Here is a 16,455-nt window from a genome sequence, read left to right on the forward strand (position 1 = left end):
TGAAGTGGGCCAATCGAGCAGGGCTTTGCTTAGGTAATGTCAGGGAGTTGTTGCGGCTATTCCCAAGTAAAGACTCTCCAGTCCATACTGTCTTCAAAGGTTTTATTGTGCATACTATTTACAGTGCAGAAAGCATGACCTCCTAGTCACTCTCAGAACCCGGCAATGGCGCCCGTGGACTTCAGGGCCAGCATAATAACCTGGGCACCCTTCGCCCTGCGTTTGGGCGCGCACCTCAATTTGGGCGCCGGAAGGAGCGGTGCCCCTTCTTCCCCTGGCCGGCTGGGGCAGTGCCTGGGCTCCGACGTCTCCCTGAGCCATCCCTCCTCCACTTGTTGGCCAGAGCGTTGCCAGAGCTCTGATGCCTCGCTAAGCCTTCCCTCCTCCATTCCGCTTCCCCCTGACCCGCTGCTTGTGCTGTCGCTGGGTGAAGTGCTGGTCAGGATGATGGAGAGAGGCTGGTCATTCATTTATATAAACCTTTTAAGAACTGTACCACATCCTGCAAAGATTTCTTTGAGCTCGGAAATTCAAGTGGCCCCCAACCCAAATAGGCGATCGTTGCATGGCATGCATCTGAAAGATGATGATATGTCACTGGCACACCGTTGTCCTCTAACCGCTTCTTGTACAACAGTCCGTCATCCCGGAGAACATCATACTCACTGGTTTGAATGAAAGTCTCTGGGAGCTGGCGGATTATGTCGTCCTCTGCTACAAGGGGAGCAAACATTGTCTCACCACCTCTTTTAACTTGTTCATAGAGTTCTTCTGAAAATAGGGCAGGAGCGTGAGGGACATAGCCCCTAGCCTTAAATTCTTCTGCAATGTTATCAGCACTGATCCATTTTCGGTATTTCTCCCGCAAATCAGGAGGGACATGGGCACCTTTTATCACCGTGTCCACGTTCATGTCCTTCCCAGTGAGATGTCTCACACCAAATTTGATAGTTCGTTTTCTGAACAATGGAGGAACTGATTGGTTTTGCTGATAGGATGGCAAATCAAAGTCCCCTGTTTGTAGGAATGGGTTGATGAGGACCTGAGCTTGCAGCCTTGGGAGGTCCCTCCTGGTCACCAGTTCTTGGCAAACAGCTGCAGCAAAAGTGCCTCCGCTACTCTCCCCTACAATGGCAATGCAGTTGGGGTCCACTCCATATTCCTTGGCATTCTTCAGAAAGTGTATTGTAGCAGTTAAACAGTCCAGTACAGGGACTGGATAGGGATGTTCAGGTGCTAAACGAAATCTAAAGAGAAAACAAGATATCACCCACATTCAATATCAGACATTTCACAGAAAAGGACCATTTTCCTGCAATACATATTGCAAGTGCTGGGAATCTTTTTCACCCCTAGGCCCACATTCCTTTCTGTGCAACCTTGTGGGGGCCATATGGAGCTGTGGGTGGGACCTGAGACAAAAAAAGGAAAGCAAATGCAAACCTTCCCTTTGGACGAATAGGCTGTTTCATTACAACACACCTTTCTCTACCCTCCGGTAGCTTCCTTCTCGCTTTCTCTTGTCCATTAGCTGGTTCCTCTGCCTCTCTCGTGAACAGGTTGGCAAGACTCCTAGCAATCACTCGTACCAATGGATACTATAGTCACAAGCATGATGTGCTACCGCCCTCAGAGGCTGTAATGCTTCTGAATACCAGCTGCTGGAAATTGCAGCTGGGGAGAGCGCTCTTCTGCTTAGGTCCTGTTTATAACACCAGTCTTAAAATAACTACATTGGATCTGATATAAGAATTAGAGATCCAAGTTGTATATACAAGGTGTGACCGGAAAGTTTGGTGAATGGTCAAAAAATCGGACAGTGAGAAATAGTCAAGCAAACAATCAGCCTTGGAAACCTACAAAATGCTCATAATTGTGTACGGAGATGAAGCTGTAACTCGAAAGTCAGTGTATGAGTGATTTAAGTGTTTCCATGAAGGGCGGCAAACCATTGGAGATGATGAGCAGAATGGCGGCAAAATATTATTATTTAATGTTTAATAGATTATTGCATTTTAATGTTCTGTTCTGTTGGAAGCCGCCCAGAGTGGCTGGGGAAACTCAGCCAGATGAGCGGGGTATAAATACTATATTATTATTATTATTATTATTATTATTATTATTATTATTATTATTATTATTATTTATACATACCCCGCCCATCTGGCTGGGTTTCCCCAGCCACTCTGGGCAGCTTCCAACAGAAGAATAAAATAATCGATTAAAGATTAAAAGCCTCTCTAAACAGGGCTGCCTTCAGATGTCTTCTAAAAATCTCGTAGCTGTTTTTCTCTTTGACATCTGATGGGAGGGCGTTCCACAGGGCAGGCGCCACTACCGAGAAGGCCCTCTGCCTGGTTCCCTGCAACTTGGCTTCTCGCAATGAGCGAACCGCCAGAAGGCCTTCGGCACTGGACCTCAGTTTCCGGGGAGAACGATGGGGGTGGAGACGCTCCTTTAGGTATACTGGACCGAGGCCATTTAGGGCTTTAAAGGTCAGCGCCAACGCTTTGAATTGTGCTCGGAAATGTACTGGGAGCCAATGTAGATCTTTCAAGACCAGTGTTATGTGGTCTCGGCGGCCGCTCCCAGTCACCAGTCTACCTACCACACTCTGGCGAGACAGTCTGCAGGCAGGTAGGTCTCAGCCTGCGTCCCAGATGGAGCTGATAGACAACTGCCGTGGACACAGAATTGACCTGCACCTTCATGGACAGCTGTGAGTCCCAGGCTGCACACCTGGTCCTTCAGGGGCACAGTTACCCCATTCAGGACCAGGGAGTCCTCCACACCTGCCCGCCTCCTGTCCTCCACAAACAGTACTTCTGTCTTGTCAGGATTCAACCTCAATCTGTTAGCTGCCATCCATCCTCCAACTGCCTCCAGGCACTCACACAGGACCTTCACCGCCTTCACTGGTTCTGATTTGAAGGAGAGGTAGAGCTGGGTATCATCCACATACTGATGAACACCCAGCCCAAACCCCCTAAATGTTGACAGAGTTTGTGAATTATTGATGCGGGATCGGTGTTTGTCCACCTGAATGATGGCGGAAGAATTGCATATTCCGCATGAAATCGTTACTGAGGTTACTGGGTCGTCCCACCCTCCGTATTCTCCCATCTGGCCCCAGTTGATTTCTTTCTTTTTCCAAAACTGAAATCTGCTCTGAAAGGGCACAGATTTTCCAACATTTCACACGTCCAAGCTGCTGTGACAGGGGAAGCTGTTGTCAATGGTGCATTGTATCAGAGGGGCCTACTTTGAAGGCCGGTAAGATATGTATGTTCAAATATTTCTCGCTGTCCAATTTCTGTGACCATTCACCAAACTTTTTGGTCACACCTTGTATTTTTATTTGAATAATGTTTAGTGTTTCACTTTTAATTCCATTTAACCTTTCAAAGTGAGCAAGACTTTGTGTGTTCTGCGGTTATGAGTCTCTGCATCCTGCACTGCATTCCATCTTTCCTTATCTAACTCTGAAAGTGGCACAAATGGCAAGATGTTTTCCTACGTCTGTTATAAGTTAACACCCAGGTGTTGATCAGGAATCCTTGGAAGTTTCCGGAAAGATAGATGGAAGAATGTCAATAAAGAGGGATCATGGGCTATCTTACCAGGGCAACATGGGACATCCGATACCTAGAATGGTCAAACGACCCAGTCACTTGCAGGCATCCCAAGGTACTAGTGTGGGGGGGGGGAGAGATCGACAGAAGGAAGGCTGTGACCTTTCTTGACGCATGTGAAGGGGATCTTTTATGTCTCTTTGTGTGCTGTGTTACTATATAAGCCAGGGGTCAGCAAGGCTTACTACCCATGGGCCGGATCACTCCCACGGAACGGCCAGAATGGCGCAGTGCGACACCGGAAATTGTTTCTTCGCATGTCCGTGGTGCCGGGAATCGCTTCTGCGCATGCCCAGATGCTGAAAACAGGCGGCTCAGTTCGGGGGCAGCTCCTTGGCTGGTAAAACGGTCTTCGTGGGCAGCATCCGGCCCATGGGCTGCGCGTTGCCGACCCCTGGTATAAACGTTTGATCTGATGTGCCTCGGACAGACCTTCTTAAGTGGCACATTGAATTGAGCTCTGTCCTATTGCAATAGATAAATAAAAACACCAGGTCCCTAACCAGGACGCTGGACTTGAAAACAGTTTTCTGTGGTTTATTTAAAAGGTGGTTTCTCACCTGGGTAACGAACAAGGTAGTGTTGAAGTTAATTCTTACCACAGATCCCAGTAGGTTTCCGAGCACACTTCAAAATGTTGGTGCTAACCTTTAAAGCAGTCACCCCCAAACTGTGGCCCTACAGATGTTTTGGACTACAACTCCCATGATCCCTAGCTAACAGGACCATTGGTCGGGGAAGATGGGAATTGTAGTCCAAAACATCTGGAGGGCCGAAGTTTGGGGATGCCTGCAATAGACAAATAAAAACACCAGGTACCTAACCAGGATGCGGGACTTGAAAACAGTTTTATGTGGTTTATTTAAAAGGTGGTTTCTCACCTGTGTAACGAACAAGCTGGTGTTGAAGTGAATTCTTACCAAAGATCCCAGTAGGTTTCCGAGGACACTTCAAAATGTTGGTGCTAACTAAACAGCTGTGGCCCAGTATACCTGAAGAAGCATTTCCATCCCCATCGTCCAACCCAGCTCCGAGGGTCCTCTGGCGGTTCCCTCATTGTGAGAGGTGAGGTAACAAGGAACCAGGCAGAGGGCCTTCTTGGTAGTTGCACCCGCCCTGTGGAATGCCCCCCTCCCAGCAGATGTCAAGGAGTTAAACATCTCTGCGATTTTTAAAAGACATCTGAAGGCAGCCCTGTCCAGGGAAGTTTTTAGTATTTGATGTATTGTGGTTTTACTGTTTTTTCATAGGGTACCACGCAGAGTGGCTGGGGCAACCCAGTCAGCTGGGCATAATAAAAAGAATTATCATTATCATCATGATCATGATCTGTATTCCTTTGGGCTCAGGAAAGGTTGGAAGCTTAGGGGCATTACGGATTGTTTTCGATACCAAGAAAGTGAAACCACTTACCCGACACTCACAACCACTGAATCACTTTCGTGGACAAAGGAACAGCAGACCTTTTCAGAGGCTTCTGGAAGAAAGCACAAGCCCCACAACCCCTCCATTACAATTTTCCCTTGTCATTCACACTGAAATCAGTGTGAGTTGAATCCAATGTTAGTCCTATTGAAAGTAAATCTGCTGAAATCAAGAGATATACCGGGTAGCTAATTTAGATCAGCTTGCTTATCTATCATCCATCTATCTACCGGTATCTATGCTGATGACACAACCTTGATGGCAGAAAGTGAGGAGGAATTAAAGAAGCTTTTAATGAGGGTGAAAGAAAAGATCTATCTATCTATCCATCCATCTATCTATCATAAAATGTATATTCTACTTGATTGTAGAAAATAACAACTTTTAATGGATTTCCTCTGGGAATAACTCAGTTGGATTAAACTCATAGAAGTCCCTTGGTAAAAAAGGTGAAGGACCCCTGACAGTTAAGTCCCGTTGCAAACAACTCTGGGCTTGCAGTGCTCATCTCACTTTACTGGCCGAGGGAGCCGGTGTTTGTCCGCAGACAATTTTTCCAGGTCATGTGACCAGCATGACTAAGCCGCTTCTGGCGAAACAAGAGCAGAGCACAGAAACACTGTTTACCTTCCTGCCGGAGCGGTACCTGTTTATCTACTTGCACTTTTTGGCGTGCTTTCAAACTGCTAGGTTGGCAGGAGCTGGGACTGAGCAATGGGAGCTCACCCTGTTGCGGGGATTCGAATTGCCAACCTTCCGATTGGCAAGCCCCGGAGGCTCAGTGGTTTAGACCACAGCGCCACCTGCGTCCAGTCCCTTGATACATGAAGCAGAAACACCTTCTTTGACATTTTTAGGATTTTTCATTGACTGCAACACTAGGAATTTTAATTTCTATATTTCTACTCATTTATTGAATTTATATACCGCCCTATACCCGGAGATCTCAGGGCGGTTCACAGAATTTCAGAGCTGTTCACAGAATTACTACAGAACTGGATGCCTTTGTAACAGGGGGCCTCAGCCCCGTTTTCTTGCCTCATAATCCCATCTTGCATTATTCTTAAACTGCCTACAGGGGCAGTACAAGCCACCCAAAGCCCTCCATAGCAAACATTTCAGGACTTTTATACTAACATAGCTCCCCAAATTCTCCTCAAACAATATAGCGAACCATTTCAAGACTCTTTCAAATAACTTACGGATGCTTCCAATGAGTCCAGCGCCTCCATGAAGAAAGATGATTCCTCTCCTGTTCCCAGCAGGTGATGTCTTGGGCCAGTACACCCTCACGGGCACCCCATCAAAAACCAGGTCCTTTCTAATCAACTTTGAGTCCTTCCTTGTTGGTATGGCATCGTACACAGTCCTCAAGATGAAATATCTATGGCAAATGCCCAGTTTTTCCAGAAACACTCCCTGTTTAAACCAAAACATTCAGCATTTATGATCAGCCTTAGATGGTTTTGCATTTAAAAAACATATTTTGCATATATGCACTGCCTGTGGAACGAACCTCTCAGATGTGAGGCAACTATACTGTATAGCCTTTCATTCACCACTCACCTCTTGGAGTTTGGGCTGGCATGAAGCGCGCCCCCCCTCTCCATAAGAATGTAAAAAGAGCCTGTTGGTCCTGGCCAATGGCCCACCTGGTCCAGCAGATTCTTCTCACAGTGCCTGTGGGAAACCTTCAAGCAGGATCTGAGCACAGGAGCCCTCTCCCCTTCCCATAACTGGTGTTCAGAAGCATTGCTGCCTTGAGCTGTAGATCTAGTTACAGGTAGGTAGCCATGTTGGTCTGCCATAGTCAAAACAAAATAAAAAAATTCCTTCCAGTAGCACCTTAGAGACAAGTTTGTTTCCTTCATTTACCTCTGGATAGCTATTCTCAGTGCTTTTTTCTGGGGGGACCCAGGGGTATACACACCCCTAAACATTTTGTGAATCTTTGTACTTTTGTCCATTTATGGATTCATTTTTCCTAATTTGAACTATTAAATGGTGATTTTCTTGAGTCAAAATGAGAGGGGTTTTTTAAAAGAAAAAAGCACTGGCTATTCAACTTGGCAGCCATCACTGTCCCCTGTGAAAGAGACTTCCATAGTTTGAATAGGTCTGTTGTGAATTTCTTATATCTGTCCTGAACGGAATATGTTCGTTGTGATTTCTCATATCTGTCCTGAATCTTCCAACATTTAATTATTGTGTCATGAGACAGGGAGAAACATTTTTCTCTATCCACTTTCTCCATGACGTGCACAAATGTTATAGATTGCTATCATGTCACCTGCAGCTTGCCTTTTCTCTAAACTAAAAAATTCCAACATTGCAGCTTTTTTCATGGAAGGAGTATCACCTCAACCCCTTGATTGTGATATATATAAAACAAACTTACCAGTTCAAGGAAATATCCCATTGCAAAACTGTAAAATAGTAATTTTCGGCCATGGGTGATTCCTGGAGGAATGTGGGTCCTTGTAAAATGATAATAAACTCCCCGTGCAAACAGCAAGAAGTGAATGAAAATGATCATATATAATATCAGCATCCACAGAGTTCCACCAAATGCCATTTCCCTCCAACCCAGAAGTACAGAGGTAGGGACCTCACCTTAGCCGATGCCAAGTGGCTTTAGTGCAGTCTACAGCATGTGCAAGAGAACATCCTCAGCCAACCCACATTGCTTTCAATTGAGAAGAAAAAAAGTAATTTAGTAATCTGTTCAGAGATTGCAGGCTTTCTTGCATTACTGATTGCTGCGGTTGTTTGTTCACACAGGGTGGAGTGTATGTGGAGGTGTGTGGATTTCCCCAACCCCTCCTCCAGAGGGAAGAGGTGCATGTGATTTCCATAGCCTCTGAAGGCCAAGCGCCCTTCCTTACGACAGACACTGACTGCTCTTGCAACACATCTTCATTTTTGTGAAGCTTGTCCTCCCACACAAAATACTTTGGTGTGTTTAATCCCTCGTGATTCAGAGAGCCCAAGTTATCAGGGATGGCAAATCAATGCCAGCGTTGATCTCCTGCCAACAGCAGTGTCACTGTCCTTACCGGAACAGTCCTTTGAGCAAAGAGGACAGTCTTGATTTTTCTGAAATCCACCTGCATCAGAAATGGGCACATTTATTCTGTCTTTCAAATAGTTTGGGGTTTTTGATACAAGTCCTTCTCTTTCCTGGCAGGCAAGAGGCGTTATGAAGTTCAAGGAAACATTCTAGCCAGAAAACAAAGGAGCCAACTCCTAGGGGCCAAGGGGTGTTCCCTCACCGGAAAAATATTTGAGGGGGGCTCCCTCCCCCCAAAGTCGACAGACATTGCCATTCAAATGGTGTATAGTACCTTCAAACATTTCTCTGATGAAAACTGGGGTGTCCTAAAGAAGGACTGCGATAGAATCATCAATAAGACAAGGAAGATTTTAAAAGGGAATGACCGCGTTAGATTGAACGCTAAGGAACAGCATTTAAAAAGGCAAAAGAGAGACACTGAACAGTCGCGACTGCCGATTCTGAAAGGCAGAGAGAGGGGAGTTAAAAGCCAGCAAAAAAGACAGTGAATAAAGCTGGTAAATACCTTATCATGGTGGCAATGAATAACATCAGGAAAATGGAGTAGCGTGCACAAAAGAAGGGCTGGGCCAAATAAGGAACAGGAAGGAAGAAAAGGCGACAAAGCAAGAGGGGAGGAGCTAGAGACAAAGAGCTAAGAGTAAAAAGAGACTCGACGCCAGGAGAAGAAACAGCGGCACCAGGTGGTGAAGGACAGAATAGCACATAAAGAATACCAGCTCAAGGGAGAGCGACAGGAATAAAAGAGAGGAGCAAAAAGACTGAAGCCTGGAACTGGAAATACAAACAAGGACAATTATAAATAAAGGGGGATTTGGGGCTGGGAGGGGGAGAGAATTCTGAAGGGGCTTTTTCCTCTCTCTTTGTTTTTCTATTTCTTCTTCTTCTTTTTTATGGAACGCCTGGTGGGAGGTTCTATGATTGATTCTCTTGTATTATATGTATACTAGGGGCTATACTACACTATCCCTTAAAAGGAACTGGTAATCTGTTTGATAACCACTGCTGGAAATTGTTAAAGGGTAATATTTAGAGTGATATTTAGAGTGATATTTTGCTTTGTGCCTCATAGTAAAGGAGAAGGAGCGTTATATGGGGGGTGGGATTGTTGGACAATTTGAAAAAAAATGGAAAGGTCGGCAACCTTTTTCTTTTTTCTTTCTCTTGGGTTATATTATTCTTTTTTTGATAATTTGAAGAAATTGATATATCTATAAAGGGGAGTAAAAATACTGAATTAAATTCATATAAGGTGGTTGTGGTGCAATGACACACAATAAAAAGCAGACCTTAGCCCATTATAATAATCAGGGAAGAAGAGCTTCGGGACAAGGGCAGGAACCATACCTGCCAAGTTTCGGCCTGAGAAATAAGGGACTGGACCGGAAGTAGCAGACCGGAAGTAGCGCTGCCGCCATTTTGGAACTGGGCGGAGCATGCTCAGAAGCGACTTTTGATGCTGCTCTGCCCTGTTCCAAAATGGCTGCCGCACCAGAAGTTGCGCTGCAGCCATTTTGGAACTGGGCAAAGCAGCATCAAAAGTCGCTTCTGAGCATGCTCCGCCCAGTTCCAAAATGGCCGCCGCGCCAGAATAAACTGGGGAAAAACAAAAAAAATCCGTTTTTCGGCTGGGGACAGCTGGAAAAATGGGGGTTTCCGGGGAATACGGGAGACTTGGCAGCTATGGCAGGAACCAGAAATGGAGCTAAAGGAGCTCATATTAAGCTTGAAGGGCGACATAGGAGAAATGAGGAAAGAATTTACAGAGATGAAAAGTGAGTTGAATGATAAAGTTAAAAGCTTAGAGGAAAAATTTGACAAAATGGGAACCAAGACAGAAGATAATGCAAAAGCAATATCACAATTAGAATCCCAGATGAAATAAGTCTTAGAAGAGAATAGAGAGATAAAGAATGAGGTAAAGGACCTAAAACAAAAAGTACAGCAGTTGGAGGAAGCTTAAAAAAAAATCAGTAAAAGACCATAGAGATTACAAAAAAGAAAATGAAAAGATTAAGAAGGATAGTGAGGAGTTTAAAATAAGACAAGAAGCGACATGGGATGCCTTATCTATCCTGCAGATGCAGGCAAGGAAAAAAATTCTAAGATTAAGAGGCATACCAGAAAACCAAGATGAGGACTTACAGAAAAGAATCATAATAGAACTAGCAAACTGGCTAGGATTAGCTGAAAAGGAAATAGAGGAAAATGTAGAAAGTATATTCAGGGTGAACTCTAGAAAAGCAAAAGCCAGTAAATGGCCGGGGGATTGCTTAATCACAGTGACATCAAACAAATTAAGAAATATTATCTTGCAAAACAGAAGGAAGAACCCCCTTAAGATTGGAAATGAGGAAATTATAATATTAAAATAAATCCCACAACTAACGCCACAAGAGGAAAGCGAGGAGAGCGACTAAAGACAACATTGCTTAAAAATAAAAACAAAACTGCGCCCTAACGGGGGAAATAACCCCCAAGGTTTTAATAATCTGAAATAAATAAAGATGATTTTAAAAATTTTGACGTGGAATGTGAATGGGTTAAACGATAAAAGAAAAAGAAACAAAGTAGAACATATACTGTACTACATAAACAAAGAAATGACATTGTATGTTTACAGGAGACGCACGTAAGCAAAGAGCATAAGCGAGTGCTAATTAATCCCAAGCTAGGAAGTGAGTTTATCGCTGCAGACCAAGTAAAAAAAAGAGGGGTGGTGGTGTATGCAAGATCAAGATTAGAGCCAAAACTGATTTACTCAGACCCAACAGGGATAATAGTAATAATTATTTAAAAAAAAAAAAACAATTTATTAAATTTTCCAAATAAACACATTAAACACATTGAACAAAACAAAACATTCAAAAACAAATACAACACACACAAATTTTCTCTTTTTAACAATTGTTCCCATATCTCTAATTCCCAATGCTCTGCCGAGCTTTGACTTCCCTCCCTCCCCTCATTTGGTTTTCTTTCCAACTCTTATCTTGCAGTTCCTTGCTCCTTATTTAAAGTCATTTCTTAGGATTTATTTCAGTCCTGTAAGTGTCTTTAAACTTCTACAGTTCTTTTCCATATAGTCCACAAATTTACTCCATTCTTTTTGGAACTTTGTCTCTCCCTGGTTTCGGATCCTGCTAGTCAGTCTTGCTAATTCCGCATAGTCTATTTTTGTCTGCCACTCTTCAATCGTCGGTAAATCCTGAGTTTTCCATTTTTGGGCTAACAAATTCCTGGCCGCGGTTGTCGCATACAAAAATAGTATTTGATCCTCCTTTACAATCTCCTGTCCAATAAGTCCTAATAGAAAAGCTTCAGGCTTTTTAGGGAAAGTGTATTTAAAAATCTTTTTTCAGTTCATTATATATCATTTCCCAAAATCTTTTAACTTTTTCGCACTTCCACCACATATGATAAAATTCTCCCAAATTGATGTTTTTGTTTCAGACAATTCCAATATTAGGTGGGTCCAAGTGCTTTAAAGAGTGGAGGAGGGAAATTGCCAGGTTTCGGGGGGGGGGGCAAGAAACCCAGAATAAAACATCTATCATTAATTGATAAAAGGTCAAGAGGAGGGTTTGCGCTGCCCGATCTCGAAATATATCACGCAGCAGTGGGACTAGTATGGCTGGGAGAGTGGCTAAAATTAGAAAGAACCGATATATTAGATCTAGAAGGCCACGACACGAGATTCGGGTGGCATGCATGCCTGATATATGGAAAGATAAAAGCGCACAAAGGGTTCCTAAACCATGTAATAAGGAAATCTCTATTCAAACTGTGGACCAAATATAAAGGGATTGTTGTTGTTGTTTAGTTGTTTAGTCGTGTCCGACTCTTCGTGACCCCATGGACCATAGCACGCCAGGCACTCCTGTATTGCACTGCCTCCCGCAGTTTGGTCAAACTCATGTTCGTAGCTTCGAGAACACTGTCCAACCATCTCATCCTCTGTCGTCCCCTTCTCCTAGTGCCCTCAATCTTTCCCAACATCAGGGTCTTTTCCAAGGATTCTTCTCATGAGGTGGCCAAAGTATTGGAGCCTCAGCTTCACGATCTGTCCTTCCAGGGAGCACTCAGGGCTGATTTCCTTAAGAATGGATAGGTTTGATCTTCTAGCAGTCCATGGGACTCTCAAGAGTCTCCTCCAGCACCATAATTCAAAAGCATCAATTCTTCGGCGATCAGCCTTCTTTATGGTCCAGCTCTCACTTCCATACATCACTACTGGGAAAACCATAGCTTTAACTATACGGACCTTTGTCGGCAAGGTGATGTCTCTGCTTTTTAAGATGCTGCCTAGGTTTGTCATTGCTTTTCTCCCAAGAAGCAGGCGTCTTTTAATTTCGTGACTGCTGTCACCATCTGCAGTGATCAAGGAGCCCAAGAAAGTCAAATCTCTCACTGCCTCCATTTCTTCCCCTTCTATTTGCCAGGAGGTGATGGGACCAGTGGCCATGATCTTGGTTTTTTTGATGTTGAGCTTCAGACCATATTTTGCGCTCTCCTCTTTCACCCTCATTAATAGGTTCTTTAATTCCTCCTCACTTTCTGCCATCAAGGTTGTGTCATCTGCATATCTGAGGTTGTTGATATTTCTTCCGGCAATCTTAATTCCTGCTTGGGATTCATCTAGTCCAGCCTTTCGCATGATGAATTCTGCATATAAGTTAAATAAGCAGGGAGACAATATACAACCTTGTCGTACTCCTTTCCCAATTTTGAACCACTCAGTTGTTCCATATCCAGTTCTAACTGTAGCTTCTTGTCCCACATAGAGATTTCTCAGGAGACAGATGAGGTGATCAGGCACTCCCATTTCTTTAAGAACTTGCCATAGTTTGCTGTGGTCGACACAGTCAAAGGCTTTTGCATAGTCAATGAAGCAGAAGTAGACGTTTTTCTGGAACTCTCTAGCTTTCTCCATAATCCAGCGCATGTTTGCTATTTGGTCTCTGGTTCCTCTGCCCTTTCGAAATCCAGCTTGCACTTCTGGGAGTTCTCGGTCCACATACTGCCTAAGCCTGCCTTGTAGAATTTTAAGCATAACCTTGCTAGCGTGTGAAATGAGTGCAATTGTGCGGTAGTTGGAGCATTCTTTGGCACTGCCCTTCTTTGGAATTGGGATGTAGACTGATCTTCTCCAATCCTCTGGCCATTGCTGAGTTTTCCAAACTTGCTGGCATATTGGGTGTAGCACCTTAACAGCATCATCTTTTAAAATTTTAAATAGTTCAGCTGGAATATCATCACTTCCACTGGCTTTGTTATTAGCAGTGCTTTCTAAGGCCCATTTGACTTCACTCTCCAAGATGTCTGGCTCAAGGTCAGCACCCACACTACCTGGGGTGTACGAGACCTCCATATCTTTCTGGTATAAAGGGATACTGGAGCCCAAAATACCACTCTGGACATCTCCAACATAAGCCATAGCGAAATAAAAAAATTCCTTCAGTAGCACCTTAAAGACCAACTAAGTTTATATTTTGGTATGAGCTTTCGTGTGCATGCACACTTCTTCAGATACACTAGAAACAGAAGTGTCAGACCCTATATATATACAGAGGGTGGTGGGGGTGGGTGGGAATGGGAGATGGGCTGATGGGAGTGGTAAACCTGTAGATGGGTGTTAATGGCTGCTGATGGCTGCAATTAGTCCTGGGCTGAGGTGCTAAAGAAAGCTTGATCATGCATAATGAGATAAGAATCCGATATCTCTATTCATCCCAGGTCTATTCATCCATAGCGGTCAAGAGAAGAAATATGAGAGACAGGTGGCCCACATATAGAATGGTACTAGAAGCAACAGAGGGAAAACCAGTATTGAAAAAATATGATGAAATCAAAGAACACCTGACCAACTGGCTGCAATACTTTCAATTGAATCAAAAACTAAGCATAGATAGAGAGGTGGAGCTTGCAACAGAAACATCGAGATTTGAAAAAAACAATAATTTCAGTAAGAAAGAAAAAAAAATTTAATGTATGATTATTTACTAGAGTGGGAGAGATTGTGGATGCCACGGCGACCATCCCCAGCTGACCCACATCATGAAAATTGGACAGATGGGCATTGTTATCGAAGGTTTGTCCGACCAGTCGTTAGACAGGGCATAATTCTGCGAGCGGGAGGATTAAGGTGTGGCCATTATAGGTTCATCTTAGCACAACACCCCAGCCTTCCACTGTGGCTAATCTATAGGGCTACCGAGGCACAGGCAGGAGCGGTGCTAGGGCTTTTTGCGCCCTAGACAAAAACTCTTTCTGGCGCCCCCCCCCCGGGCGCATGCGTCATGACGCACGCACGCCGCTGATGCCCCTGCGTCCCCTCCATTGGCGGGAGGAGCGCGGGCCAAGGGGGGAGCTCGGCACCCTCCCGCCTGTGGAGGGGACGCTTTGAGCTCCTTGGCGGCGGCTGCAGCGCCCATAGCTGAAGGCTTCAGCTGCGGGCACTGCCGCCGCTTGCTCGCTGCAGCCGCTGGGCAGCTCACAGCATCCCCTCCGTGGGCGGGAGGGTGCTGAGCTCTCCTTTTGGTTCGTGCTCCTCCCGCCTGTGGAGGGGATGCTGGGGGCTCCTTGGCGAGCGAGCGAGCGGGTGGCGGCGGCAGTGCCCATAGCTGAAGGCTTCGGCTGCGGGCGCTTGCCACCACTACCGTCGCCGCTCGCTCACTGCGACCGCCGCCGCTGGGGAGCTCTCAGCGTCCCCTCCATAGGCGGGAGGGCGCTGAGCTCTCCTTTTGGCTCGCGCTCCTCCCGCCTGTGGAGGGGACGCTGTGAGCTCCTCGGGGAGCGGGCGGGCGGGCGGGCGACGGCGGCGCGGGGGTATTGCGGGGCAGGCTCGGCAGTGCAACCCTCCATTTTGGCGCCCTAGGCAATGGCCTAGTCCGCCTAAATGGACGCACCGGCCCTGGGCACAGGAACGGGCTCATAGGCCATTCCTCCTCATCAGGAGGGTGGGTGCTATTTTTGAAGTCTACAAGGTTTATAATAGTCCCTATAGTTGCCAAGGCCTAGCTGTGTACCAAGCCCAACAGAGCAAAGGAGCAGAACAATGGTGCCCCAAAGTAGTCACTTATCCCTATATAGAGTGGGAGCGCTACACTTTCAGATGTTGTCTGGCCCGGCATCCCGTGGGGAAGAGGTTTATTTTGTGACTCAGGTATAATGTACACTGCCTTTCCGATATTGACTCTCTTCACAGACAGAGATACAAACTATATCTCAGTGGCAGAACAGCTGTTTTGAGTGCAGAAGGTTCAATCCCTAGCGTCTCTAGGAAGGGCTAAAAGACTTTCCATCTGAAACCTTAAGGGAGCCACTGCCAGTCAGTGTTGCCATATTGGACTAGACCTAGTACAGACATTGCTAGGCTCCTCCAGGGAGATTCAAAGCACAAATTCTCTAACAGAGAGGTGCAAGGCCGATTATGTACCTGTTTGTTGGGGAGAAATCCCAGAAAGTCTTCAAGATATCAATTTTTGCAGCGTTTAGTAAAGCTTTTGTGGATAATCCCACCAATCTAAAGGACAATATCCATCTTGAGAGAGAGTTGACTACCGTGTTTCTCATATTATAAGACACGTCTTATATTTATTTTTTCCTCAAAAAAACACACTATGGCTTATTTTCAAGGGATGTCTTATTTTTTTCCTCCTCCTCCTGCCGCGGCCGGCATTGCTGCTGCGCCTATCACTATGTCTTATTTTCGGGGTATGGCTTATATTCCTTGAATGCTTAAAAATCCTGCTATGGCTTATTTTATGGGTATGTCTTAAAATATGAGAAACAGGGTATGTAAAGAGTTCAATCAGAAAGCAATATTCCTTTATGTCTTTCACTGTTTTGCTGAGAACAGTTTCTTGAAACCAAAGAGTCTGCTGTGTTTGAACTGGACACCTGCTAATGTTCTGACCAGATGCCCAGAAAATCTGATAAAAGGTGAACTGACAGTCAACAAACATTTGCAGAAAATGTCCTTTAATATTTGAACCTAGTATATTGGTTTGCTTATTGATAATGTTGAAACCTGTTTAAAAGCCTTAATGATTATTTTGTCTAATAACAATCAGTATAATGGTTAGAGGTGCTTCTTGGAATTATACTGTCAATGCAAATGACAAGGGAGGGTGGAAAACACCCAGGTTTTGAACAACCCAGTGTTGGTCACAGACTACAATCCTGGTCTGCCATAACCAGAGCCCCAGATTGTAGGATATAAGTCAGACATGTGTGCAAAATGGGACCTGAGAAGTCCTGGCCCCCAAAGCCTATGGGTCTGGTTCACAAAGAAGTTTTGCTGATAGAAACGCTAACATGTTT

At 44.9% G+C, this 16,455-nt stretch overlaps 1 protein-coding gene across 4 annotated transcripts in view; it reads right to left on the reverse strand.

The window, feature by feature from the left end:
- Positions 1 to 122: 122 nt before the first annotated feature.
- The window catches only part of LOC132591396 (arylacetamide deacetylase-like 4), a 30,197-nt gene continuing 13,864 nt past the window's right edge, over positions 123 to 16,455 (reverse strand). Inside the window, exons 1-5 of one of the 4 annotated variants that reach the window (XM_060269969.1) lie at positions 8,636 to 8,703; positions 7,456 to 7,743; positions 6,260 to 6,476; positions 5,046 to 5,109; positions 123 to 1,247 (exon numbers count right to left, since the gene is read on the reverse strand). In XM_060269969.1, the coding sequence (XP_060125952.1) occupies positions 467 to 1,247; positions 5,046 to 5,109; positions 6,260 to 6,476; positions 7,456 to 7,632 (1,239 nt within the window). In that variant the 5' untranslated portion in view covers positions 7,633 to 7,743; positions 8,636 to 8,703 and the 3' untranslated portion in view covers positions 123 to 466. Of the gene's footprint in view, positions 1,248 to 5,045; positions 5,110 to 6,259; positions 6,477 to 7,455; positions 8,704 to 16,455 lie in introns of those variants that run through there. The other 3 variants (XM_060269968.1, XM_060269970.1, XM_060269967.1) reach the window with 3 other exon arrangements.

Source organism: Zootoca vivipara, chromosome 17 (assembly GCF_963506605.1).
Source record: "Zootoca vivipara chromosome 17, rZooViv1.1, whole genome shotgun sequence".
NCBI classification, from domain to species: Eukaryota; Metazoa; Chordata; class Lepidosauria; order Squamata; family Lacertidae; genus Zootoca; species Zootoca vivipara.